This window comes from Gambusia affinis, linkage group LG07 (assembly GCF_019740435.1).
Source record: "Gambusia affinis linkage group LG07, SWU_Gaff_1.0, whole genome shotgun sequence".
NCBI classification, from domain to species: Eukaryota; Metazoa; Chordata; class Actinopteri; order Cyprinodontiformes; family Poeciliidae; genus Gambusia; species Gambusia affinis.
The window spans coordinates 17683754-17708293 of NC_057874.1; the positions used below are offsets into that span (position 1 = coordinate 17683754).

A 24540-nucleotide genomic window follows, 5' to 3' on the forward strand; every position below is an offset into this window, starting at 1 on the left:
TAGTAAAGATGTCAAAAAAACACTTATTGCAGCAACATAATGTTACATTTCAATGCGAGGGGATACATTTTTAAGAACCATTAACAATTTGGGAGCACCGTTGCCTTAGGAGATCTGACTGGGTCTTTGGCTGAGAGCTCTCGGTATTTCTACGTAGAGTTTACCTTTACTCACCAGGGATGCGGTCGGAGGAGTTTTCTTCGGTACTCCAGCCTGACAGCTGGTTGGTTGGTCTCGGTCTCACTTAATTGCTCGATCCTCTAGTTATGAGTGAGAGTGTGCAAAATCCTCCTGTATGCCCTTACGTTGCTCTTTGTACTGATCAGGGTGTAACACACTGACAAAAAAAATAATAATATTTTCACTTTCAGCTTTAGATAAATTTAAAACCTCAATAAACAGTGTTTACAGAGTAACTTCAAACTCTTTACAGATTATACTAACCAAGAAAATCTACCTATAGATTTTAATGGTGTTATTTGGTTAGTGAGTAAAATAACTACTTTTCTTTTTGCAGTAAAATATTCAGTCTTCCGTATTTGCTCTTGTATTCTTTTAGATGCAGTACCCCCTCTACACTCAAGGGGTCAGCACCTCCTACTGACAAACACAACACATTTTCAACTTCCGGACAGGAGTTTTCAAAGAACGCTAGCTAGCAACATAGCTAGCTTTGACTGTTTTTCTTTTTTGCTCAGGGAATTAAAGTGACATTTTCCGAACTTTGGTAAGATTTGTTTCAAAAACTTTATATTTTGTTAGTTTTGGACTTGTTTATCTTTTGTGGAACTTTTGTTTAATTAACGTTCCTTTTCATAAAAGCAGCAAGGTAACTAGAATGGGAAGCTAGTAGCCGCTCGTCGGTTTGCTTTGTTTCATTCTAGCCGTAGCAACCCGTTGAGTGGTAGTCCCTGCTTTAACTTTGTTCTTGGTGGGGGCGTTAACAACTGATGGTCTCTTGAATTAATCTGGTAACAGACTTTTATTCTTATTATTTTATTTGTTTGTTTTTCTGGATCTTGTTTTTAGCTAGCGGGCTAATCTGTTAAAGCAGTCAGCGATGTCAGCGAACTCTAAGAGGAGAAGAGCCACCTCTCCCTGCAGCAGTGTCAGCGGAGGAGGAGATCCTGAGGATGCATCTTCGACCACTGGAAGCGGTAGGAAGAAAAGGAAGATCTCCAATGTTCCCCCTGTTGACACGGTGAGTGCGCCTTTCATTGCACGATTTCACTTAATCTGACGGGACTTGGTTTATCGTAAATCCCGATCTCAACGGCTGAGTGTGTTTTCCTTTTGTCCTCCAGATCGCTGTGTGCCATGAGCTGTTTAATGCTGTTAAAGACTACAAGGATGATCAAGGGAGGCAACTTTGTGAAGTGTTCCTTAGGGTACCAAAGAGGAGGTAATATTTAGAAGACCAGCGCCTGCTACTATAAACCTACACTCTAAATGTATTGGTTCAGTCTGAGCTGTTTATTAAAATTTGCCTTGGTGACCTATGTAGCAGCCTGTAAAATATACTTAACGTTTCACTTGAACTGTGTTTTACTTCACAAAATAAAAGATAAAACATTAGTAGGTATGTTATTATTTTTAAGGTAAGGCGATTCAAAGTACTTTACTTGATGAAAACGTAAAACAACAAAAAACCAAGAAACATTGCAATGACAAAATAAAGGAATGTTGGAATATGGGCTGAGATTAATGAAGTTCGGTTATAAATAAAAAACAGCTCTAAACAAATTGATTTTTAGACTTGATTTTAAGGAACTAAGTATTTCAGTCTTTTTGGAATTTCTGGAAATTTCTCTCATAGTAGCACAATTTAAAATAATTTTATAAATAAAAAGGCAATTGATTACAGAGATGGAAATAGCCTGAGGATGGGCAATATTTTTTAACCTTATTTAAAAAAAGTTGATCATAGGGTCATAAATTAGGTTTTTCCAATTTTGATTTTATTCTGGAACTGCATCAATTTGAAATTGATTCAGGTTCTTTTATCCTATTATAATACATCAAAAGGCTTGAAATATGAGTCGACAGATCATCTAACATTGTGTTTGCAATATACTTATGACAAAACATGTGATCATGCATAATAAGGAGCATTTTAAAATACCATTCACTCAGTTATGGTAATAGTGTGAGTGTTGCAAGGTTAATACACAAATAATGGATTATACACAATGTAATGTACAAATGGTTAGACTTCATTTTTTTTTTCTTCTTTTTCAGGAATCAGCCTGATTACTATGAAGTTGTCTCCCAGCCAATTGATATGACAAAAATACAGTACAAACTGAAGTCAGAAGAATACAATGATGTGGAGCAGCTTACTGCAGATTTTCAGCTCATGTTTAATAATGCTAGAAATTTCTACAAGGTATATTGAATTTGTTATTCTCATCAGCAGTAAATTTGAACCACTAACCTTTGCTGCTACATAGACTGTAAACATCATTTGGTCTTAATATGAACATGAATTTAGTTTTATTTGACTATTTTTAAATTTGACTATTTAAAAATAGTCAAATTTAGCTCGTAAACTTCTTTTCTTGCAAAAGCCCAATTATACTGCTAGATCGGAATAGAGATTGGTAACATCCAATTTGATTACAATATATTCTTAATCCTAAAGAGGCCATGTTATAACAGAATGACATTTGGGGAAGGGATTGAAAATGGTTATTAATGTAATCAAGGCTTTGTGTGGGCATAGATACAGAGACATTGGAGATTTATAATTAACTTTCTGCTCTGTACCAAATAGTCAGTAAGATTTAAATATCTGGTGTGGTGCAGAAAAGAATAAAATAAAATACACAGTGCTGTTTACAAAGAAACCAGCAGATAAACAATCATTTATAGTCATTTTAACAAAATAAATAGTTCATATAAATAGAAAACATGAAATACTGTAAAGCATCAGGAGAAGATGATGTTCTTGAATCTATTTTGTGAAGCATTTAGTAGAGTTTCGCTGCCTTCTACAGGGATGGAGTTTAAACAGATACCATCTAGGATGGAAGAGGTCAGAGGACATTTTTGTTATCAGGCTAAGGAAGGTGATAACATAGTCCAAGAATGGCGGCAGACTGTTGATGATGTCCTGGGCGTTTTTATTCGCTCTCTATGATGCCTTCCTGTCAGTAGCTGAGCAGCCACTGTGCCTCCCTCACTACATTACCATGTGTGGGATAATGCCAGTAAACACAGCCTGTGCAAAAGAATTTTGACAGTTTTGATCTCTAAATTTTAAGTGTGACTAGTGTGGCTGCACATCTGATGTCCCACCTTATGCTTGTGTCTAATCAGAGTGACAGTGAGGAGTATCAAACAGCGAGCAAGCTGTGGGAAGTGTATTTGCAAACAAGGAATGAATTTGTGCAGCCAGGAGATGGAGATGAGGATGATGAAGAAGGTGACGACATGATGGCTAATTCAGGACTGTCAAATGAATATGAGGTAGGTGTTTGTATTCAGATATTGTTAAATTGATAATGTTTATCTGACTGTAACACAGCAACTTTGACAGAAATGCAGTATTATTTATATTGTTGAACCTCTAACTTGCTTATTTATATTTTAGACATCGGGTAGCAGTCTGAAAGAAGTCCTGGAGCAACTCTTGGAGGCCATAGTGTCACACACCGACCCCTCAGGCCACCTCGTCAGTGAACTATTCCAAAAACTGCCTTCCAAAGTGGTTAGTATTCAGACTTGTAATAATACCAGTTAATTTACCATACTTACTTTCATACTTATAAAAGTACAATAAACATGAGTTGACACATTAAGCGTTTTGTATTCTTCTAATCGCTTTGTGTAGACTTGATTCCAAATTAAAGCCCCAAAGTATTATTTCATTTATTTCTTTTAATACTGACATGTTTGATTGTTTTGTTTCACACCTTGTCTGTCCTTCATAGCAATACCCAGACTACTATGCTATAATAAAAGAGCCAATCGATCTCAGAACGATTGCTCAGAGAATACAGGTAACCTACTTACTCCTTTTCTGTTCTGCTTTGCAAACAAACTTGTTTCACAATTTTAGATCTTAATACTGGTACTTGACTGATTTACTTTATATTAACAGATTGGATACTATAAAAGTGTTCATGCTATGGCCAAGGACGTTGACTTGATGACCAAAAATGCCAAAACCTACAATGAACCAGGATCTCAGGTTTTCAAGGTGAAATCTTTTCTCTTTTTTGTTTTTGATATTTTTGTTGTTCCTAAAATAATCTAATCATGTTTTTCTATTTTACAGGATGCAAACACCATAAAAAAAGTCTTCATCCAACGCAAGACTGAACTCGAACATGCTGAACCTACTAAATCCAGCATTCGTATCAGGTACTCAGATAGCTGCACTTCTTAAAACCACCAAATTATTCAGACAAATATGCTTTTGAAATTTATGGCTCTTCTGCAGAAACCGCAAATCAGGACAAGTGGATCGCTTTTCTGGTGTCAGCGTTGCTCTTCATTATGGTTCAGAGAGCGAGGATGACCCTGTGCTTTCTGGTAAAATCCAGCAATTATTTTGGATATGGGGAAAAAAAAAATAATAGCTACGTTCAAAAATAACTGTTCAAACTTTAAATGCTTACAGGCTCCGTCTGCTATGATGAGGGCGAGTCAGAGGCAGAGAGCCAGAGTTCAAGCATGGAGATGAGCAATCCAATCTTCCAGCTGTACGAAGCTGTGCGGGGGGCCCGGAACAGCCAGGGCCAGGTCTTCTCCGAACCTTTCCAGCAACTGCCGTCCCGTAGGGAGTATCCTGATTACTATCAGCAGATAAAACAGCCCATCTCGCTGCAGCAAATCAGGTTTATTATGTTTCAACTGACTTCATCGACTTTTCTTCAAATGATCGTTCTACTGGAAGTGTGCATGGGCAAAAGGAGTTTAAAACAAGGTGCTACATTTACATTTTTAGGGCAAAAATGAAGAATGGCGAGTATGACAGCGTGGAACAGATAGATGCCGACCTCAATTTGATGTTCGAGAACGCGAAGCGCTACAACATGCCCAACTCCAGCATATACAAACGAGCCTTCAGGCTGCAGCAGATTATGCAGGTAGTAATTTGTTGTCAAATGTGATATTAGTCCAAAACAACGAAAAATATTGAATAGATAACTTATTGTTATGTGTTTGTTTCTGTTGTCTGTTTAGGCAAAGAAAAGGGAGCTTCTGAGGAAAGACGAGGAAGATGGAGATAGCATTTTGTCATCTGATGCAGGAAGCGTCAAGAGGAAAAGGTTATAGGATCTTAATGTTAAGCATTCTTTAATAATTTTAAGTTGTTTATATCCTCACAGTTTGTTGTTTTTTGACGTGTGTCCAGCCACAAGAAGAATATCAAAAAGAACCGAATGAAAGCTTTGTACGCAGCAGTGAGTGAAGCCAGGGAGGCAGCTACCAGCAGACGTCTGTGTGATCTTTTCATGGTCAAACCATCCAAGAAAGACTACCCTGACTACTATAACGTCATCCTCGAACCGATGGACCTGAAAACCATCGAGCACAAGATTAAAAATGAACGCTACGGGAACGAGGAGGAGCTCATAGAGGACATGAAGCTTATGTTTCGTAACGCTCGGCATTATAACGAGGAGGGATCTCAGGTCTGCAGCAAGACTTCTTTTATAAAATATTAAACATTTATTTAGGGAGTTGCAGTTGCATTTAAAAACTCATTTTGGAAAGCAATACACTTTTCTGACTCTAGATTTTGGGTTTATTCAGGTGTATAATGATGCAGCCGTTTTGGAGAAGATACTAAAAGATAAGCGGAAGGAGTTGGGGCCACCACCAGAGGAGGAGGATGTGGGATCACCTAAATTGAAATTACGTAAGTGTTGTCAGTGTTTGCTGTGTTTTAATTGACCTTCTAGGCAGACTGGATGTGCTGCAGTCAAATATATTGAATTCACACATACCCTTTCATATATTTTGCTAGCTGCAAATTTACAATTTTGTTTTTACTGCAAATATTTTTGTCTTCAGTTCTTTATTAGCTTAGCCCATTTACTCTCCAGCAGTAGAAAACCTGGACTATTCTTTTATTCAAAGTTGACGCTTAGTCAGCAGTTTGGGGACCAAATTATCAGCAGCGAATTCTGTCTTCTTGGCCAGAGGTGTTATTGGCATCCTTAGTAAGAAACTCCTTTACTTTGGTCTTATAATGTTGAAGAATTGTTTTAATGTCAAATAAGAACACTTGTTCAGTGTCAATATGATGTCACAGAACTCACTGGTTAATCAATTGAGTGTCTTATCAGTCCCTTTAAATTTAACTGAAACATGTTTTTTAATTGATAGTTTACATTTTTGCGTTCATCAGAGTTTCTAGGTAATTATTATTAGTAAGCCGCCTGAAGTAAAACTGTTAGTCAAAAGTAAACTAAGATGGAACTTTTCTACTAGAAAATAGTCAGATAGGTAAACCATGAAGGAAGATATAATGATGCAGTATAAAACCTTCCTATAAAGTATGATAGAGCAACTAAGATACTTTGGTCCGGTTTCTCTTTTAAAAGTCTCATTTTGCTAAATGAAATCATTAAAGTAGTGGGACATAGAAAAGAAAATCTAGAGTCTTTGCCAGTAATTTAAAGTGGGTCATCTTTGGATCTTTTACAACCCCCACCAATATAGTGACCTATCTAATCTTAACATGTTGAGATATTACTCTTTCAACAAAAGAGGTTATTTTGGGGCTTTTTACACATCTTTAGAAGGTGTGCCATCATATTTTGCAGAGATTTGTGACCTGCTTTGTGGTTTCATAACGTTTTCTCCAACTTGTCTCTCATTTGCAGTTTTAACACAGAGTAAAAAATTTCTATCCCCAGGAAAAAGTGGCGTTTCTCCAAAGAAGTCCAAATACCTCACCCCTCTCCAGCAGAAATTAAATGAGCTCTACGATGCCGTCCGAAACTTCACAGACCGTCGAGGTCGCCGTTTAAGCACAATCTTTCTCCGGCTGCCGTCTCGCTCCGAGCTGCCTGACTACTACGCCACAATTAAAAGACCCATCGATATGGAGCGCATCCGAAGCCACATGTTAACAGGCCGCTATCAGGATGTTGAAGCTCTGTTCGAGGATTTTGCTCTCATGTTCAACAACGCCTGCATCTACAATGAGCCAGAGTCACTGATCTACAGGGACGCTCTGGTGTTGCACAGAGTGCTACTGGAGACGCGAAAGCAGCAGGAGCGAGGGGAGGACTCCGGCCCCCCTCCTGTGGGACCTCTGGTGCGAGAGCTGATCAGGAATCTGTTTGTGTCGGTAATGGGCCACCAGGATGAAGAGGGCCGATGTTACAGTGACTCTCTGGCTGAGATTCCTGCTGTGGATCCAAGCGCCCCTGAGAGGCCGATGCTTAACTTTGACATCATCAGGAATAATGTGGAGCGGGGTCTTTACCGGAGACTGGACGTTTTCCAGGAGCACGTGTTTGAGGTGCTGGAGAAGGCAAGAAGGCTGAACAGGTATGTAAACTTAAATAAAAAAAAACATAAAATGTAGGTCTCTGAAAATATCTTTATTTTCAGTTTGTAAAAAACATTTGTTTGAGAAAAATCGAGTTTATGTTGAAAAAACTTAATGGTAAAAGGTCAAGGACAGATTTTTATTTATTTAAATATTTTGAATGCTAGTTTTCCAATAACACTTAAATCAACTATTTATTGTACTGTGCAACCCCAAGTTCTTGTATTCTTAAAAGCAGAGATTTAAGTAAAACAGATGTATTTTGCAGAGATGATTGTAAATGGGCGGTTTATCTTTCACCTCAATTTCAAGAGTTTACATTCACTCGCTGATATGATCAACTTTAGTTGATAAATAAAACATTTGTTTATAGTTGTGGTGATCTTGTTTGTAAATATCAGAATGAAATTTAACTAATCCATTATAATGTTTTACTTACTTGATTCTAACTAGTGTTTAGTTGAAAATAGTGATTCTTGTTTACATTAAAATGGCCACATTGTCTTGAATCATTACACAAATACGAAAATGCAGCTTAAATGTTTTCTGATATTTAATGTTGTCAATAGTTGTATATCTTATTCATTTAATTTAGATGGCTGTTTTGACTCAGTTTTTCCTCTGCTTTACTTTTGGAAGCTGTGTCTTGCAGTTGATGCTTTTTTTTTTTTCACTTTACAGGACTGACTCTGAGGTGTTTGAGGATGCTGTTGAGCTTCATCAGTTTTTTATTAAGATCAGGGATGAGCTATGCAAGAATGGAGAGATCTTACTCTCTATTGCCCTCAACTACACGTTAAAGCACCTGCACAACGACGTGGAGCAGGACAAGAGGGAGAAAATCCCTAAAGAGATTGAGGAAGATAAGCAAAAAACAGAGGAAGAGGAGGAAAACAAAGGTTTGTAAATGTTTCTCTCAGTATGGTGGTGATGCACCATTATTCCATTTCCTGGTTGTAACCAGTTTCTGACTTGATAGAAAGAATGACTGCAAGAAAATAAATATATATTTATATGTTATTTGACTTGGTGATCACAAATTACAGCCAATTAAGAAAAAATGGCAAATTCTGATCCCTGCCAGTTGATTGCTGCATAGCTTCATCACAATGATGTGAATAAGACTAAACATTTTTTCAGCCCATTTAAATCATTCTTTGGGTTCTCATTGACAGAAGCGAAGAAAGCAGAAGACTTGCAGAAAGGGGGATGGCAGTCTGAATCAGAATCAAAGATTGTTTACAGGGAGGAATGCAGCTTTGAGAACAGAACTTACCATGTGGGCGAGTTTGTTTATGTGGAGCCATCAGAACCAAACCTGAAGCCTCATGTTGTCTGCATCGAACGTTTGTGGGAAGATGAAACGGGTAAAAATTCTACTTTTTAGCATTTAATCTGATCTCAGGAAGTAAACCATTGATATCCTTGTTTCAGTCTACTGAACAAGAATTTTGAAAAAGTCTGTGTGTTTTAATCTTTCTTTACTTTTGTGTCGGAAGGTGGGAAATGGCTCTACGGCTGCTGGTTTTATAGACCCAGTGAAACTTTTCATTTGGCCACTCGCAAGTTTCTGGAAAAAGAGGTCTTCAAGAGCGACTACTACAACAAGGTTTCCATTAGTAAAGTTCTTGACAAATGTATGGTCATTTTTGTGAAGGTAAGACTACTCTAAAATGAAAACACTAATGAAAGCCAGATTTTTTATTCAATTATCAAATGTATTTATTAGCAACCTTCTGCTTTGTGTAGGATTATTTCAAGATGCAGCCTGAGGGCTTTAAACCAGAGGATGTGTATGTGTGTGAATCACGTTATGCTGCCAGATCCAAGTCCTTCAAGAAGATCAAAGTTTGGGCCATGCCGGAGAGTTCTGTGAAACTCGTACCCCGAGAAGTTCCTCTTCCTGTTGTGCGTGTAGCGTCAATGTTTGCCAAACCCGACCTGGAAAAAATGGCAATGTCATTCACTGGCCATGGCAATTTTATTGAAAAGGTCAGACGATGTCATGTTTTCCTGAATTAAAAACTTGACATTACGGTTTAAAGATTTTCTATACATTTAGTTACAATAGCAAAATTAGATTAGTTTTTTTTAGTAAACTTAAAAGAACAACAGTTATTTAGTGTGTCTCAGAATTATGAAACTGAAGTACTTTCTCCTACACGATTGTACTTTAAAGTATAATCGTGTAGTTGACGTCATGAGAAAAAGGAAAATTGATTTCCCTCATGTATTGTTACCCAGCAAAAACATTTATTATTTTCCATGTCCTACTGAGGTTTAATTAACTCCTAAGGTGGTTACCCACTTTCTGACATGGGACAGGGTGACTAAGGAGTTGTCATTTTTGTGTACAAAACATTATGAAAGTATAAACATCTCTTCTGTGTACATTCATGAATTAATTTAGGAGAGAGAAGACGTCCCTATGGAGATGAATGCAACTGAACCAGGCTGCCAGTACTATGAGCAGTTACGCTTCAACAACGTGTGGTTTAAAGTGGGAGACTTTGTTTACATCCAATCACATGGTCTGTCAAAACCTCGGGTTGCCAGGTTGGTGAAAGTTCATCATTCAAGCAACTGTTAAGGGAATAATGTTTTAAATAATGCTGATCCTGTTTAAAGATGATGTAGTTATGGATTGATTATATTTTATGACTCCTCTAATTGCCCTGCAGGTTAGAAAAGCTGTGGGTACAGAATGGAACTACCTTTCTCTTTGGACCCATCTTTATTCATCCAGAGGAAACGGAGCATGAGCCTACAAAAATGTTCTACAAGAGAGAAGTGTTTCTGAGTCACCGGGAGGAGACCCTGTCCATGTCTTACGTCATGGGTACTTTTTTGAAAAACTCTTTCCGAAACTTTTGTTCAGTCATTTATGTGCCATCTTTCAGGCCATTAGTTTTCTGATTCCCCAGCTACTTGCGTAGATTAAGAAGCCAATTGACTGATTACACACCTAACGTTTTACAGGCAGTCCCCGTTTTTCCCCCTGCATATTTTTTTCAGATTGTAGTGTATGTGAAGTATGTGATCCCCAAAATAGTGGGGATAAAGCTTACATTTAAGTGTTAGTATAATTCAGTAACAACATTTCTTTCTCTCTGTCAGGTAAATGCATGGTGTCCTCTTTTAAGGACTACCTGTCCAACAGACCCACTGAGTTTGCAGAGGAAGATATCCTACTGTGTGAGAGCCGTTACATTGAGACAGAGAAGACAATGAAAAAATTCAAGGGTTTGAAACGGTTCTCGTATACCTCGAAAGTGGTGGAGGATGAGGTCTATTATTTCAGGTTTGGGAACTAAATTATATTATTTGATTTCCTAATGGAGCCAATTTGTTCTCATCTGTTTTATCTTTCATTTGTTTTTATATCTTTTATAGGAAACTGATAGTGCCGCAAAAGGAAGCTTCACCCTTCTTGGACAAAAAAATAGATGAGCTTGAGGTGAAGCTGGCTGACATGGAGGATGCGGATGATGACATGGATGACATGGATGAAGATGAAGACGCTCCAACGACACCCTCTATGCCTCAGATGCAATCCTCTCTTACAAGTGACATGGACATTTTGTCCTACACACCTCAGGTATTTATACACTTGAAAAATAAAACTGCATTTCATTTTACAATCAGCAGCTTCAATTTCTTACTGCTGATGTTACAATGGACTAATTTTTATTAATTTATTATTAAGGCAACTCCTAAGGTAAAAGGGTTGGCAAAGAAGGAAGGAGCCAAGAGAAAGATCAACATGAGTGGCTACATCCTGTTCAGCAGTGAAGTGCGAGCAATCATCAAAGCTCGACACCCCGATTATTCTTTCGGGGAGCTGAGTCGTCTTGTTGGCACAGAGTGGAGAAACCTTGAAGCTTCTAAGAAAGCTGAATATGAAGGTGAGTCATTAGGACCTGCAAGCTGGATCAGGGTCTCTGTGTTAGCAGATGTCAACCAAGAAACTGTTTTAATGTTTCAGAGCGTGCCGCCAGGATAGTGGAGCAACAAGAACGTGACAGGCCCTTCAAGCAAGGTTCCCCTAGAGCAGGTACCCCTGTAGGGGCACTGATGGGGGTGGTGCCTTCGCCTAGCACTATGGGAATGATAAACCAGTCCATGACACCTGTGTCAGGTAACCCCTCTCTGAGACAGCACGAGTGTTTGACAACAAGGCAGCAGGAAATTGAGGCTGGACTGTTTGAAAACCTTGACCTTCCTTTAACATTTTAGGCCTGTTTTGACATAAAACCACATTCTGGAAGCATTTCCTTTCTTCTTTTGCTTCTGTTACATATTTTATATTGTCATCGTCTCCAGTTCCATGTGTGATGTTGCATGACAGTGACTGCATGATTGACTTTTTAACCAGGAATGTTTTATCAAGTTTTCCATTTAATATACAGGTTTTTTTTTAGTTTTTTTTTTTTTACATTTATTCATTTTCAAACATGTGCATTGTCAGCCCCTTTCACACACTGCATCTTCAGCATTACCAGTTTTTGCTAAATAGGTGCAATTTTATTTTCTAATAGTGCACACAAAGCTTTTCCTTATTCCTCACTCATGCATGTATGCATGTTGTTTTTTTGAAGATGTAGACCCAATGAGAGACAGATCATTTTTCAGTCTACTTGAAATGATCAGTTTGGATTAAATGAAGGAACTTTATGCTCACAAACAATTCCTAAGATCATATTAATGTTATGGCTCTTTACTCCCTACTTAAGCTACACTGCCGGTCCAGGAAAGGTTACACACACACCAATATTTTGTTGACCACCTTTAGCTCTGATTCCATCGTACATTCACTATGGCAACGAAGTGATAACGTTGCTAAATCTAGATCAGACCAACTGCAGTGACAGCAGATCATAGTATTGCTACACATGCTTTTGTTCTGTTTACAATTAAGCATTATTCTCCCTGGTAAATGAAAGCCTTTTGTTGTGGTTAGCCTCACTAATCAGTTTTTCTTTAGACTACACAACTGTCCAGAGTTCCTTTTTACAATGTGCAAGTGGAGACAGGCTTAATGTCACTATTGAAAATTTGGCAAAATCATATATATATTGGGAATAAACTGCCTTAAATAGGTTCTGAAGGTGCATGTGTGAAAAGGGCAAATGTGTGTAGTAGCAGTAGTGCATGTTGTCTTAGAGTCAGCTGCATGTAACTTATGCATGAATGTGTTGTGCTCTCCTCGCCTTCTTCCCAAAGGCATGATGGGAGCTTACGGTCCACCTTACATGCCCATGCAGGGCCCCCACGAGGGTTTGCTGAGTGTGGCCCCAATGCCACCTCACCCTGCGGGGGGTCCTAACCTGCTTCCTCACCATCTCCACCAAGGCATGCCAGGGTATCCGAGCATGCCACATCCGGGTAAGGGCCCGACTGTCCTAGCCACACCTGCTCAGTCACATGCGGTGGTGTCTCTCCTGCTGGAGGGGTTTACCTGGTCCACAGGCTGCAAAGCCTGAGCTACACACAGCTGAGCTGAGAAAGCTCCCCGCTCTCAAACAGCCAACGTTCACTCACTTAACACACCTAATGTACAACATCCATATTCATACACATATTGCATGATAGAGCTGATACCAGGTAACTAACATTTAACTGATATTGATAGACTAACAATTTTTGAAGTTGTTGTAAGTCCTAATGTAAAGGAAATCCAGCAATAAGAACCGACTCATGGGCCTTCTTAAATTTAATGCAAGTTTTGTCTTAAATCAGGTATGATGGGAGCTGGTATCAATGGCATGGCAGGAAGTCCTGGGCAGAGCAACTTCATTCAACAGGTGAGTGATTTTTTTTATTTAATTAATTTTTTTAGTAAATAATCATATTGAGTGTCTATAGTCATATTGATTCCTCATTAGCTGCAGTTCAATGGAGAAGGCAGTTATCGTAGTGATGATGTGATTAACATTCAGCTTTGATTTATTTTCTATTTCTTTCAAGCCTGGCATGTTCAGTCCAGGACAGCATGCTCCTCCACCATATCCAGGACAGGGCCAGCCGTCTCACTTGCAGCCGACAACTCCGATGTTTGTGGCACCACCACCAAAAACACAGAGGGTCCTCCACTCAGAGGCCTACCTGAAGTATATAGAGGGATTAAATTCTGAGTCAAACACTGTCAGCAAGTGGGACCAAATGCTGAAAGGTGCTTCTTTCTGCTCCCTTTATTAATGTGAATGCTGTAGGCATTTATTATTAGTGTGAATGCTGTAGGCATGTTTTTATCAGAAGGAATAGGGGACCATTTCTGTCCTTTTCAAATTTTAGGGTTCACATGAGTTTTTTTGGTTTTTTACATTTCATGGAATATATTACAGTAACCCAGCATGCTAGTGGTAGCCTATTTGACATCATTAGTATTTTTGCTAGTTTTAGCTTTTTAGCTAATTTTGACTTTTATGTGGGTTTTTCACACTGCATGGACTATTTCTTACCTTTCTGCAAGTCTTCAGCAGTTGGCTTCAGACACTTTTGCCCGAAGCATTCAGCATTCACACTTGCATTTTCATAGGAAATTCATACATTCTAGTATCTGTTTGTTTTTGCAAATTCTATGAATTAAGTTGCAGGATCTACATTTTTAGTTTTTTTTCCGGATCAACAAAACTTGCAGTGTCATTTTCATGTTTTTACACACTTCAAAAAACATTTGTATGTGGTTCTGCTTTCAGAAGTTTCATACCCCTTGATTTTTCCACATTTTATCAGGCTGCAATCACAAATTTAAAAATAAAGTTGTGTGCAATCCTTAAATGGAAGGAGATGGATACAAGGTTTTCAGTTTTTTTCCCTCATAAAAATCTGAAAATTGAGGTGTAAATTTGTATTCATGCCCCCTATGTTAGTATTGTGGAAACCGCTTAACTCAAGTACCAGCTCCAAATCTTTTGGAGTCTGTGTCTATAAGCCCTGCTCATATAGAGAATAAAACGGTTGTATGTTAAGTCATTGTGAATCACTGCCACAGTCTCAAATATTTGCTGGCTTCAAAAAGGTTTTCTTCTAGATATGCCTTCTGCATATCTGCATCCAATTTTCCATCAACTATGAACAACGTTCCTCTCGCTCATGAAAAAAACTGTTCCCATCACCATAAGTGGATGTAGGAATGATGTATTCAAGTTGTTGGTTTTCCATGAAACGTAGCACCTGCATGTAAGCCAAAAAGCAAAGTTTTAGTCTAATCTAACCAGAACACATTTTCCTACATATTTGTGATTGCGCCATTCTCTTTGTATTTACAAATGATTGGTGTACAGTGCTCCATGAGATGTTCAAAGCTTGGATAATATACTTCTTTGTGTTGGTCTACGACATAAAATCTCAGTGAAACAATTTGAAGGCTGTTGCGGTAAAACAAAATGTGGAGAAGTTCAGGCAGTTTGAATATATTTGCAAAGCACTGTTTAAATCAGTAAATTATTGTCTTTACAGCTCAAAGACGTGATGCCCACCTGACCAAAGAGCAGGAGAGTCGTCTTCCAGCACACTGGCTGAAGAGCAAAGGAGCTCACACAACCATGGTGGACGCATTGTGGCGTTTGCGTGACCTAATGTTGAGAGATTCTCTGAATATCTGTCAGGCGTACAACCTGTAACCTCCCACATAGAACCACTCACCTCAGTAACGACTTTTTATCCTCATGTTCTTAAACTGCTAGACTATAGAAGCAATATTTTATAGTGAGTAATGACCACTTTTATATTTATCAGCTTAAAAAAATTGTTTTTTAATGCAATTTGGAATAATAGTGACGCTAAGCCTGTAATTTTATTTTAAGTTTTTCTTTTTTGATGTACTTGTGCAACCAAAATAAAATTATGATCTCCTTTTACCTGCTGTAGGTTTAATTTTAATGCGTTTCTAAATTATTTTGGAATTCATTTGAAGTGCTTCCTGTCTGATGTTGTCATATCCTGGAGAGAATTAAGTCTGTACCATTCTCTTTAGTGTTTGCCCTGTCCTCCCAATGTTCTCCTCTTAGCCGCCCGCATTTTGACAATAAAATATCACACCGACGCGAGAAACTGGAACCAAGAAAAACAAATCACTTTAAGCCATCAGTTCGTATGGATTGATTTAAAATCTGAAGACAAGGAGCGACTAGGTGAGGTTGATTTTCTGCTAAGAGTTGTCGGCATTAGCCAGATGGCTAGCGGCTTTGATTCACTGCTGTAGGAGTCGCCGGTAAATTAAATGTCAGTCTTCATTAGTAGCGCAATGACAAGCTTTTGTGCTCGTCTGTTATGGGTTTTTCGTCATATCTACACCATTTTTTGGGAATGATAACTTGATCCTGCGAAAATTAAATCACTAGTGGCTTTGCAGGGAGAAGGCTGCTTTGCTAACGTTGTTTCAGTAGCAAACCGGCGGCCTGATGTATTTTGGGAACTTAAATATGTTATTAGCTGACAGTAGTATTTTCTAAGGACAAGTTGCGTAATCACTCAAAATTTAGTTGACCTTTATTATGTTTCTGCAAATGCTTTGCGTGTTTGTATGCGTCAGCTAACTGGCTAGCATACAAGTTAATCTCTTAGGAACAGAAACATTAAGGTGACATTTCATCTACAAGTCGGGTAAGGTTCGGCAGACTGAGATTTATGAATTAACGCACTAAATGTGACTGAAATCGGATTTTTAACGCCCAAATATACCTATTTAGACCGCAACAGCTCCAGAGCGTGTACATAATTCGTAACAAAAGAAAATGTATGGAGGATAGACTGATGAAATCCAGTTAAACAGTAAAAAGCTTATAAGTCTCTTAGTTCAGATGTTTCATCTTCATGGCAGGAGGAAAGCTTTCACCTCTACAAAAGGTTCATATCATCTACTGTAGCATTTATTCATTGGGTAATTTAGATTAATGCAGCATTTAAACCAATTTAGAAACTATAGGACTGTAATCCATCAACTCTCACAGCAATAGTATCCAGAAGTACTGGTCAGGTATACAGGCAACTGAAGTCAGGTGTTTCAATCACTACTGTTGTCACAGGTGTATAGAGTCAATCACCGACTGGGGATGTAAAACTCTGTTCCCTGTAACTAAGATGTGTCCTTAGTTGAACACATCTGAATCAAGTGCCTAAAATTACCTACTCAATATGCAGTCAAGTTCTCCAGAGTCCTGCTAGTGAATCTCATTATTTCAAACAGGCGTGTTGAAGGAAAAACTCACCTAACGGTTGCAGGACACCAACCCTTGTTATCAGTAGAAAGAACTTTTAGAGAGCACAAGTGTCTTCAACAGGAAAGACTGACAACGGATGAAAGATGTTTTCTGTAAAATAGAGCTGATGTTGTGTGACAATGAATTTTACATTTGCGTATTTGTAACATGATTTCATGATATGCTTGGTTAATGTCTATCAGCTGATTACTAGGAGAGTATTTGCTTTCTTTTCTCTCTCTCTTAAGTTGTGTATCAACCAATCACAGTCAAAACTTGACCTTATTGATTTCAGAAAAATTCAAGAAGTAGCTTGATCGCAATGCAAAGCATCAGATGCAGGGATGCACACATCCACTGGTCTGTAGAGGATCATGTCTCCCTGTCTGGTAATCCAATTGAAGAGTCTGGATTGCTAAGAGAACCAACCATTTCATCCTGCATTTTGCAAAGTATGATGCTTCATAGACAGATGATTATTTGTTTTAGTTTGTTGTTGTTTTTTTAGAAAAAACTAAGATACCAGAGCTTCTGGTATCTTAGAGTTAGTAAATGAACTTGATTGGCCTGTAAAAAGTCATTATCTCAGAATGCAGTGTTACGTTTTTCTGGAAGATGTTGTATATTTCCCACTCTGCAGATTTCTCATCTTGACTTCAGCATCAGAGCAAAAGAATGTCTCAGCTCCAGTTTCAGTGTCCGCCTAGTGCCATTGCTGCTGCCTCTGCCCCGCTGCAGCTGGGGCAGCCGCAGCCTGGCTACAGCATCCCGTGTGCTGCAGGCGCCCTTCCATCAGAGAGCGCCAGCCAGCCAATCAGAAGCTCTGCTCTGCCTGCGGGCTCCGCCACTCCCTATAACACCACCACAGGTTTGTTTGCCTTAAAATATATTTTATTCTCCTGAAGGATGCTGATGCATCTCAAAACGCATTGTTTTACCATTTCAGTTGAAAAGAATTAAACATCTATTGATCTTGTACATTGGGATATATTTCACTATTTTTTTGTGAATGAAAATGCAAAATTCAATTTCTCAGATAGTAAGGACATTAGATGAAGCCAATAACATGAATTTAAGACTTATGAAAAAAGTAAGTGCATACACTGCATGGTAAATGCTCAGTTCTCGATTGGGGCTCCTTGTAATGTTGCAGCTTTTTATGGAGGTGAAAAGAAAACCCAACTTGGTCCATAGAGTCTCTTTTCCTCATCATACTTAATTTCTTTTTTTTCTCTTATGCAAAATTCAGAATTTTTACAGAACTATTATTGTTTTTTGTTTGCTTTAAGCCATGATCGCCAAAGTTAACATTAAACTCTTGAAACAAATAACTTTTTATGTAATTGAATTATTTCAATAAAGGAGCCTTTTAAGTGTTTAGGACCATGTCAGGTTGTTGGTTGTGAGTGACTTATTTTGTTTTGTTACAGTTTACAACATGGCAAACCCTAAAGAGAAGACCCCCATGTGTTTGGTGAATGAGTTAGCCCGTTTCAACAAGATCCAACCTGAGTACAAGCTTCTCTCTGAGCAAGGACCAGCTCACTCCAAGGTACACGTATCATACCAGAATTCAGTTCTCTGACTTGTTTTGTGCCTTTTCTTCAAATGAAGCGATTTCCCCTTCAGATTTTCTCGGTGAGGCTCACACTGGGAGATCAGTACTGGGAGGCCGAAGGAACCAGTATCAAGAAAGCGCAGCACTCTGCTGCTGCATCTGCCCTTGCCGAGACGACGCTTCCCAAACCCACAGTGAGGACACCCCGCAACACCGGCAGGAACCCAGGTGGGCCGCTAAAACCTGCTCTGACCCAGTCTGAGTAATCATTTTCATAGAGGAAAATGAACACATGAATTTTATCATAGAGGAGTTTTCTGCTCTTTGCTTTACAGTAGATGGCAGCACACACACCATGGAGTTGAATGCACTTTGTTTGAAGCTTGGTAAAAAACCTAACTTTAAACCCATCGACCCATACCCGGGTATGCGACCACCAAGCTACAACTACAGTGTCCGCGCTCCAGGACCTTACCAGCGCTCTATGCAACAGTGAGTTAAATCACAAGGGCAAAAAAAAAAAAAGAAGAAAAACCGGTCAATAAAATGTTTCCATAATTGTCATTTGCAGTTGGTGTAAACTCTCTCATTGTGTCCAGGTACTACTATCCATTTCCTCCAGTGGGACCAATAATTTACCACATGGAGCTTTCCATCGGGAGCCAGCAGTTCATTGGAAAGGGACGGACGCGGCAGCAGGCCAAACACGACGCCGCTGCCAAAGCCTTGAAAGTGCTGCAGAAGGAGCCAATGCTGCAGCAGTTGCCAGTGGTGAGAAAGAAGAGCAGCTCAGCATGAAAAGGCTTTTATGCAGTGCTAGATAGAGACTCACAACTTTTCTATTTTTAATGTTGTTTTGGACAGATGAACGGGGAGCCCGAGGAGGAGAACTTGAACAAATCAGAAATAAGTCAAGTGTTTGAAATTGCTCTAAAACGGAACCTACCCGTCAACTTTGAGGTTCGAATGGATTTGCTGTTCTCAAAGATCCAGCTACGTAGGAATAAGAAGGGATTGCGTGTCAAATATATATTGTTACATGGGAGATCGCTGTTTTTTCCCACACAGATTTTAAAGGAAGAAGGGCCTCCACACATGAAGAGTTTCGTAGTGCGTGTTATAGTCGGGGAGTTCGTGGGAGAGGGCGAGGGCAAAAGCAAAAAGATTGCAAAGAAGCTGGCAGCTGCCGCAGCGCTGGTGGAGTTAAAGAGGCTCCCCCACATACCCAGTGTGGAGAAGAAGCTGCCACGCATCAAAAAGAAAACAAAATCTATAATCAAGGTGATGCAACTTTTAACGCTGGTTGGGATTAGTCAGAAGAGGCCTAAAGGTTGTTCATAAGGTAATGATTTATCCATCGTGTCAACAGCTGCAGACCAGCCCTGAGTATGGCCAGGGGATGAATCCCATCAGCCGCCTGGCTCAGATCCAGCAGGCCAAGAAGGAGAAGGAGCCGGAGTACAGCATGGTGACAGAAAGAGGTTTGCCGCGGCGCAGAGAGTTCGTCATGCAGGTGAATCATCTGCAGTTTGAGGCATGCTGGCAGTCATGCTTCTGTTTGCCCTTCTTTGCTTGTTTGTTCTTTGTGGGATTTCTGGTGATTTCCATCTTCTGTTGCAGGTGACTGTGTGCGGCCAGACTGCAGAGGGGCTGGGGCCGAGCAAGAAGGTGGCCAAGAGGAATGCAGCTGAGAAAATGCTGGAACTGTTGGGATATAAAGTGCCTCAGCCTCAACCTCCCAAACCAGCACTAAAATCTGATGAAAAGGTACTGCTCAACTTTCAAAAAAAAAAAAAAAAATTCATGAATGTATTAATTTTAAAGGAAGTACAGCACAACTTTTACAACATCTCCTTTTCAGTTGAATTAGTTTTATTAATGTCCCAAATGGAAAATGTTTGAAACAGAGAGAAATCAAAGCCAATGCAGCTCAGAGCTTGGCCAAAGTGATGACATCACCTCCAAAAACCAGGCTTGTTCATTGACCACCTAAAAAAACAGTGATGGTAAAGGCCTAAATGTAAATGTGGAGCTCACCTTCTGAGTTCAACATGTGAAAATGTATCTGATGAGGAAAAGGAACAACAAGCGGGCATTCCTCAGTGTCAACCAAAAGTATGTATCCAAAAAACAACATTTCTGTTGACATTAAGATGAGAGTAATCTGTACTTCAATTACAACCAGGATTGTTTTTGAGTTGGACACAAGATTCAGCTCTGATTTCTCTGAGCTTTGCTGTGAATATGAAACATATTGACGATAAATTGAAGGAGCAGAACGTCTCACTTTTCTCCTTTAATCACTTTGAGTTTTACTCACAATAGCTGAATTAGTCTAGTGCAGCTGTCATCTGGACACTCGGAACTGTTTAAATCTGCCTACAGCTGGTTTTCTCTTAATGGGTTTTTTTCATTTTGCCCTGAAAAGTCTCTTCAAGCTAAAGCTGCACATTTGGTGGTTGAAATACTCTTAGTATACATTCTGCTCAGACACTTGGAGCAGCTGGCAATTATTACAGGTAAACATGCTGGAGAAGAGAGGAGAGATGTCTTTATAAAATGAAATTGAACTACGCAATTTGTGACTGTTGGCAGATATTTCGTAGTGACAGAGAACTCAAAAAATAAGCCGGGCTTAAGTAGCACATTTTCTGAGTGACCTGTGGTTATCTCTGGGATGCCTGCTGGATCCACGCCATTAGAGCTTTCCCTTATCACCATGACATGATCTGTAATGTTTCCTCATCCCTCAGCTTTGTGTTGGTTCTTTCCTAAAAGCAAAGACTCCTGATTGTTTCATGTCGCTATATGAAAAGTGTTTTGAATGGAAACTTTTTTTTTTTTTTTTGTTGGATGACAAGAAATCCATCCTTTTCATTCATTGGCATTTTTGATATTTTAATGTTGTCCCTTTTACAGGGGCATGTCTCCAAAAAGCTCTTTGTTTTTGTTAGAAAAGTGTTGTAAAATCACCCACGTTATTTGAAACCAGGTGGATTTATTTTTTGTACGCTTTTAACATTTTTAACTCTCCTGGCTCTAAAATTAATGTGATAAATCCCAGTAAAACATATATATGTGACTTGATATCTTTTCATTCAGACGCCAGTGAAAAAGTCGTGTGATGGGCGCAAAGTGACCTTCTTTGAACCAGGTTCTGCAGAGGAGGTGTCTGCAGGTAAGTCTCCATTAGAGTCACCTTGAATGGGTTAAAAAAAAAAAACAAACATCACAAGCATCTTCTCTCATGGGTGTTCATGTCAGGCTCCAAAGAGGAGGACTTCCGCTTGCCTTACCTCAGCCACCAGCAGCTGCCTGCAGGTATCCTGCCCATGGTGCCCGAGGTGGCGCAAGCAGTCGGGGTCTGCCAAGGATCCCAGATCAAGGACTACAGCCGAGTTGTTCCCAACCCGGGCAAGACCACCATCACTGCCACCATCGCCAACGAGCTGCTGTATGCCGGCACGTCCCTGACCGCTGTGACCATACTAAAGAACACAAACAACATGATCCAGGTTCCCCACGGACCGCTCACCAGACCCTCGGAACAGCTTGGCTATCTTGCGTCTGTACAGGGTCTGCAGGTAAACAGCACTTCACCTTCATAAAAGCATGGATTTTATAGTTGCTGAATTATTTTTTTGTCTATAAATATGTGATTTACTTGCAGGTGGAATACAAGGATTTCCCAAAAAACAATAAGAATGAATTTGTATCGCTGATTAACTGCTCCTCCCAGCCTCCGCTCATCAGTCATGGCATTGGAAAAGATATAGAGTCCTGTCATGATATGGTAAGTAACTTAAATATGACTGCGATAAAACTATGATTTCAGAAAATACCCAGATTCCATTTATAGCCACTAAGAAAAATCCCAAATTAGCTGGAAAGATGTCTGTTATATTTAAATATGTTTATTTTAAAATATGATGCAAAACAATAATAATCACAAGAAAACAAAGCTTTAATTTTCATAGTACTAGTTTAGCATGGATCATAGTTAACAAGAACAAAATTAAACATGACTTCTGATGGATAAAAGGTTCAGTTATTTTTAATTATCCACATGAAAAAAATATTGTTCCCTGGAGAAACGCAATGTATACATATTTAGTCTGAGAAAAGTACATTTTATTTGTATAGCAACTTTCTTTAATAAAATTCTCAGTCTTTCACAATAAGAATGCATAAAACTTAAAACTGGTTTTAAGGAAAAGTATGTTTGGATAAAAATGCCAGCTTTTTAAATGAGAAATGCTCTTCCTTCAGACTGATGGGGCTGGAGCTGTTTTACAACAATGAACTGAAATATCTTTAGACGTGTAAAGCCATCAGAGGAATGCAGGTTTCTGTTTGCAAAACATTTTGAAAACTGTGCATTGCTTTCTTTTTTTTATTTCACAAGTGTGCCCTGCTTTAAATACTAATAAAATACAGTTTGGTTTGTAGTTGTCGCATCAAAAAATGCGATGAAATACCAATATTTTGCAAGTAGTTTTGCAGATTCATGCACACAGCATCTTTTCAGCTTCTCTTTTTGAGACGACACAGTTGCAGATGAATCCCTAGCAATAGAAAAACGGGACAAATGTCCATTAGTGGGTCAAACATTAACTTTGCTGAGTATTAAAATTCTTCAATGGTTTGGATCTCTGAGTTACTTCAATGCAGGACAAAAGTCATTGTTAAACCTGGTGCTGAGCGGAATGGGCTTCAGCGTAATGAATGTTATTCCTTTATCTCTGCAGGCTGCTCTGAATATATTGAAGTTGCTGTCAGAGTTAGACCAGCAGCCAAACGAAAGGACAGGGAATGGACCAGCCTCAGGGTAAGGAGCGAAGAAATGCCAAGTTGACATTTAGTTATGCATTTATTTACCCATGAAATCATCAACATGCTTATAATTAAACTTAGTATTTTTATTGGAGGTGAAAAAATTAGATTTTTATTTTTAGTTTTGCATTTGTGGTGTTGGTTGTTGAATTACTTTATATTCAAACAAAAAAAAAATTACAACTTATTTAAAATAGGCTGGATGTCTAATAAAACTTTATATTTGAAGAAATTCAAGCCAAACTTTAGGCTCTCATGTTGAAATATCTCCAGCCTCTATTTTTTATTTTTTTTTTGGGAACAATCCTTTTTAGAATATTTTACCCTGCGTTTCTCGTTCTACTCTGTATTTCCCCCTACTTGATCAGCCTTACAGCAAAACTGAATCTGTCCTTTTTGCTGCAGGTGTGGCAAGCAGGAAATGGAGGGTGACCTGCACCTCAAACAGGCTAACTCAAGCACATTGGCACAGACGCTGGATAGCACGGCTTAGATCAGGTTTGGTTGTCTGTGAAAGCACTAGAGAAAACTCACCACATTGTGTTCTTCGTCTTGTTTTGGCTTGCTACAGAGAGCTTCACCCACTGTGGGGCCTGAAGTGTTAAGCTTACTGTTACAAAATGTTCACAGTTAAACAAGATTGATAGGAAAATAGCTTCTCCTCCTCGATGTTGTTTAATTGTACACTTTATTTATTTTTCTTTTCAATATAGAAACAATAGCTGCATCCTAGTCAATGATTTTTGAGTGTATGTGATTAAAAATAACCCTTAAGTGATGAACTGTGAACATTGTTTTTGTTTTGGATAGAAATTGTTTCTTATATTTTTACGTGTTTTTATGTTTTATTCCCGCCAAGCTAGTTGATAAAGAAAATATGTTAAGTTCAGGCCTCTTCTTTGTCTAGGGTGCAGCTGACGAACCTTTGTTGATTTTTTTGGAGTGCTTTCTATAAACAACCAAAAATTATTTACTAAATGTAGCGTGTGATGTAATGTGATTGTCACTGCTGTGTGTGGCAGTGACATCCCCCATGACCCCTTTTTCTCCCTCATGTCATCTTCCCTTCTCCATCCATAACCCATAATGGTAATTAAACTTCTGTGTCTACAGGCACAAAACAAGTACTTCTACTGTCTTGCACTTTTTTTTCCCATCTACTGATGCCTAATGTGGATAGGATAGACTTTCAGCAAGCCTGATGCCTGATGTGAGCCTTTTTATTTATTCATATTGTTTTTTTCTGGCTGAGATGGTAAAACTCGGTGGTGGAAAAATTGTAAAGAAGTAAAAGAAATAAGGAAAATGTTAAAAAGTTTATAGTTCTTTTTAGCCATTAGTTACAAATTTTAATTAGAAAAATATGGTAGATTTTGTATTTGTAGAGATTTGGTTAATTTGAGCTGTAATGTTATAATATTATAGACTGGAAA

The 24540-nt window shown here is 38.8% G+C and overlaps 2 protein-coding genes across 3 annotated transcripts; both read left to right on the top strand.

Annotated features, from left to right (window-relative positions):
• Positions 1-596: 596 nt before the first annotated feature.
• On the top strand, positions 597-15375 carry LOC122833572 (protein polybromo-1-like). Its single transcript, XM_044121261.1, has 30 exons — positions 597-727; positions 1030-1201; positions 1305-1402; positions 2239-2386; positions 3319-3468; positions 3593-3709; positions 3933-4001; positions 4103-4201; positions 4280-4365; positions 4445-4536; positions 4625-4841; positions 4952-5093; positions 5191-5276; positions 5363-5642; positions 5764-5869; positions 6873-7512; positions 8195-8412; positions 8689-8880; positions 9013-9170; positions 9263-9505; positions 9924-10069; positions 10195-10352; positions 10631-10814; positions 10907-11111; positions 11220-11418; positions 11499-11651; positions 12737-12898; positions 13253-13317; positions 13481-13685; positions 14975-15375. The coding sequence occupies exons 2-30, from the start codon at positions 1061-1063 to the stop codon at positions 15136-15138; spliced, it is 4923 nt and encodes a 1640-aa protein (XP_043977196.1). The 5' UTR covers positions 597-727; positions 1030-1060; the 3' UTR covers positions 15139-15375.
• Positions 15376-15457: 82 nt separating this feature from the next.
• stau1 (staufen double-stranded RNA binding protein 1) lies at positions 15458-24234 on the top strand. 2 transcript variants are annotated; one of them, XM_044121262.1, is made up of 15 exons: positions 15458-15648; positions 17357-17584; positions 18147-18268; positions 18346-18502; positions 18610-18766; positions 18874-19045; positions 19139-19234; positions 19343-19555; positions 19644-19787; positions 19895-20041; positions 21377-21452; positions 21539-21858; positions 21945-22067; positions 23023-23102; positions 23513-24234. In XM_044121262.1, the coding sequence occupies exons 2-15, from the start codon at positions 17392-17394 to the stop codon at positions 23598-23600; spliced, it is 2088 nt and encodes a 695-aa protein (XP_043977197.1). In that variant the 5' UTR covers positions 15458-15648; positions 17357-17391; the 3' UTR covers positions 23601-24234. The 2 variants fall into 2 exon arrangements, with proteins under 2 accessions (XP_043977197.1, XP_043977198.1); XM_044121263.1 differs by having other exon boundaries at positions 15486-15648; positions 18613-18766.
• The last annotated feature ends 306 nt before the right edge of the window (positions 24235-24540 follow it).

Excerpts from the sequence above, each read along its gene's own strand:
- LOC122833572 (XM_044121261.1), top strand. The coding sequence starts at position 1,061 with ATGTCAGCGAACTCTAAGAGGAGAAGAGCCACCTCTCCCTGCAGCAGT. Across the intron at positions 9,506-9,923 it reads ATGGCAATTTTATTGAAAAG|GAGAGAGAAGACGTCCCTAT; the intron begins GTCAGACGATGT and ends GAATTAATTTAG. Across the intron at positions 10,353-10,630 it reads GTCCATGTCTTACGTCATGG|GTAAATGCATGGTGTCCTCT; the intron begins GTACTTTTTTGA and ends TCTCTCTGTCAG.
- stau1 (XM_044121262.1), top strand. The coding sequence starts at position 17,392 with ATGTCTCAGCTCCAGTTTCAGTGTCCGCCTAGTGCCATTGCTGCTGCC. Across the intron at positions 20,042-21,376 it reads CACTAAAATCTGATGAAAAG|ACGCCAGTGAAAAAGTCGTG; the intron begins GTACTGCTCAAC and ends CTTTTCATTCAG. Across the intron at positions 21,453-21,538 it reads TGCAGAGGAGGTGTCTGCAG|GCTCCAAAGAGGAGGACTTC; the intron begins GTAAGTCTCCAT and ends TGTTCATGTCAG.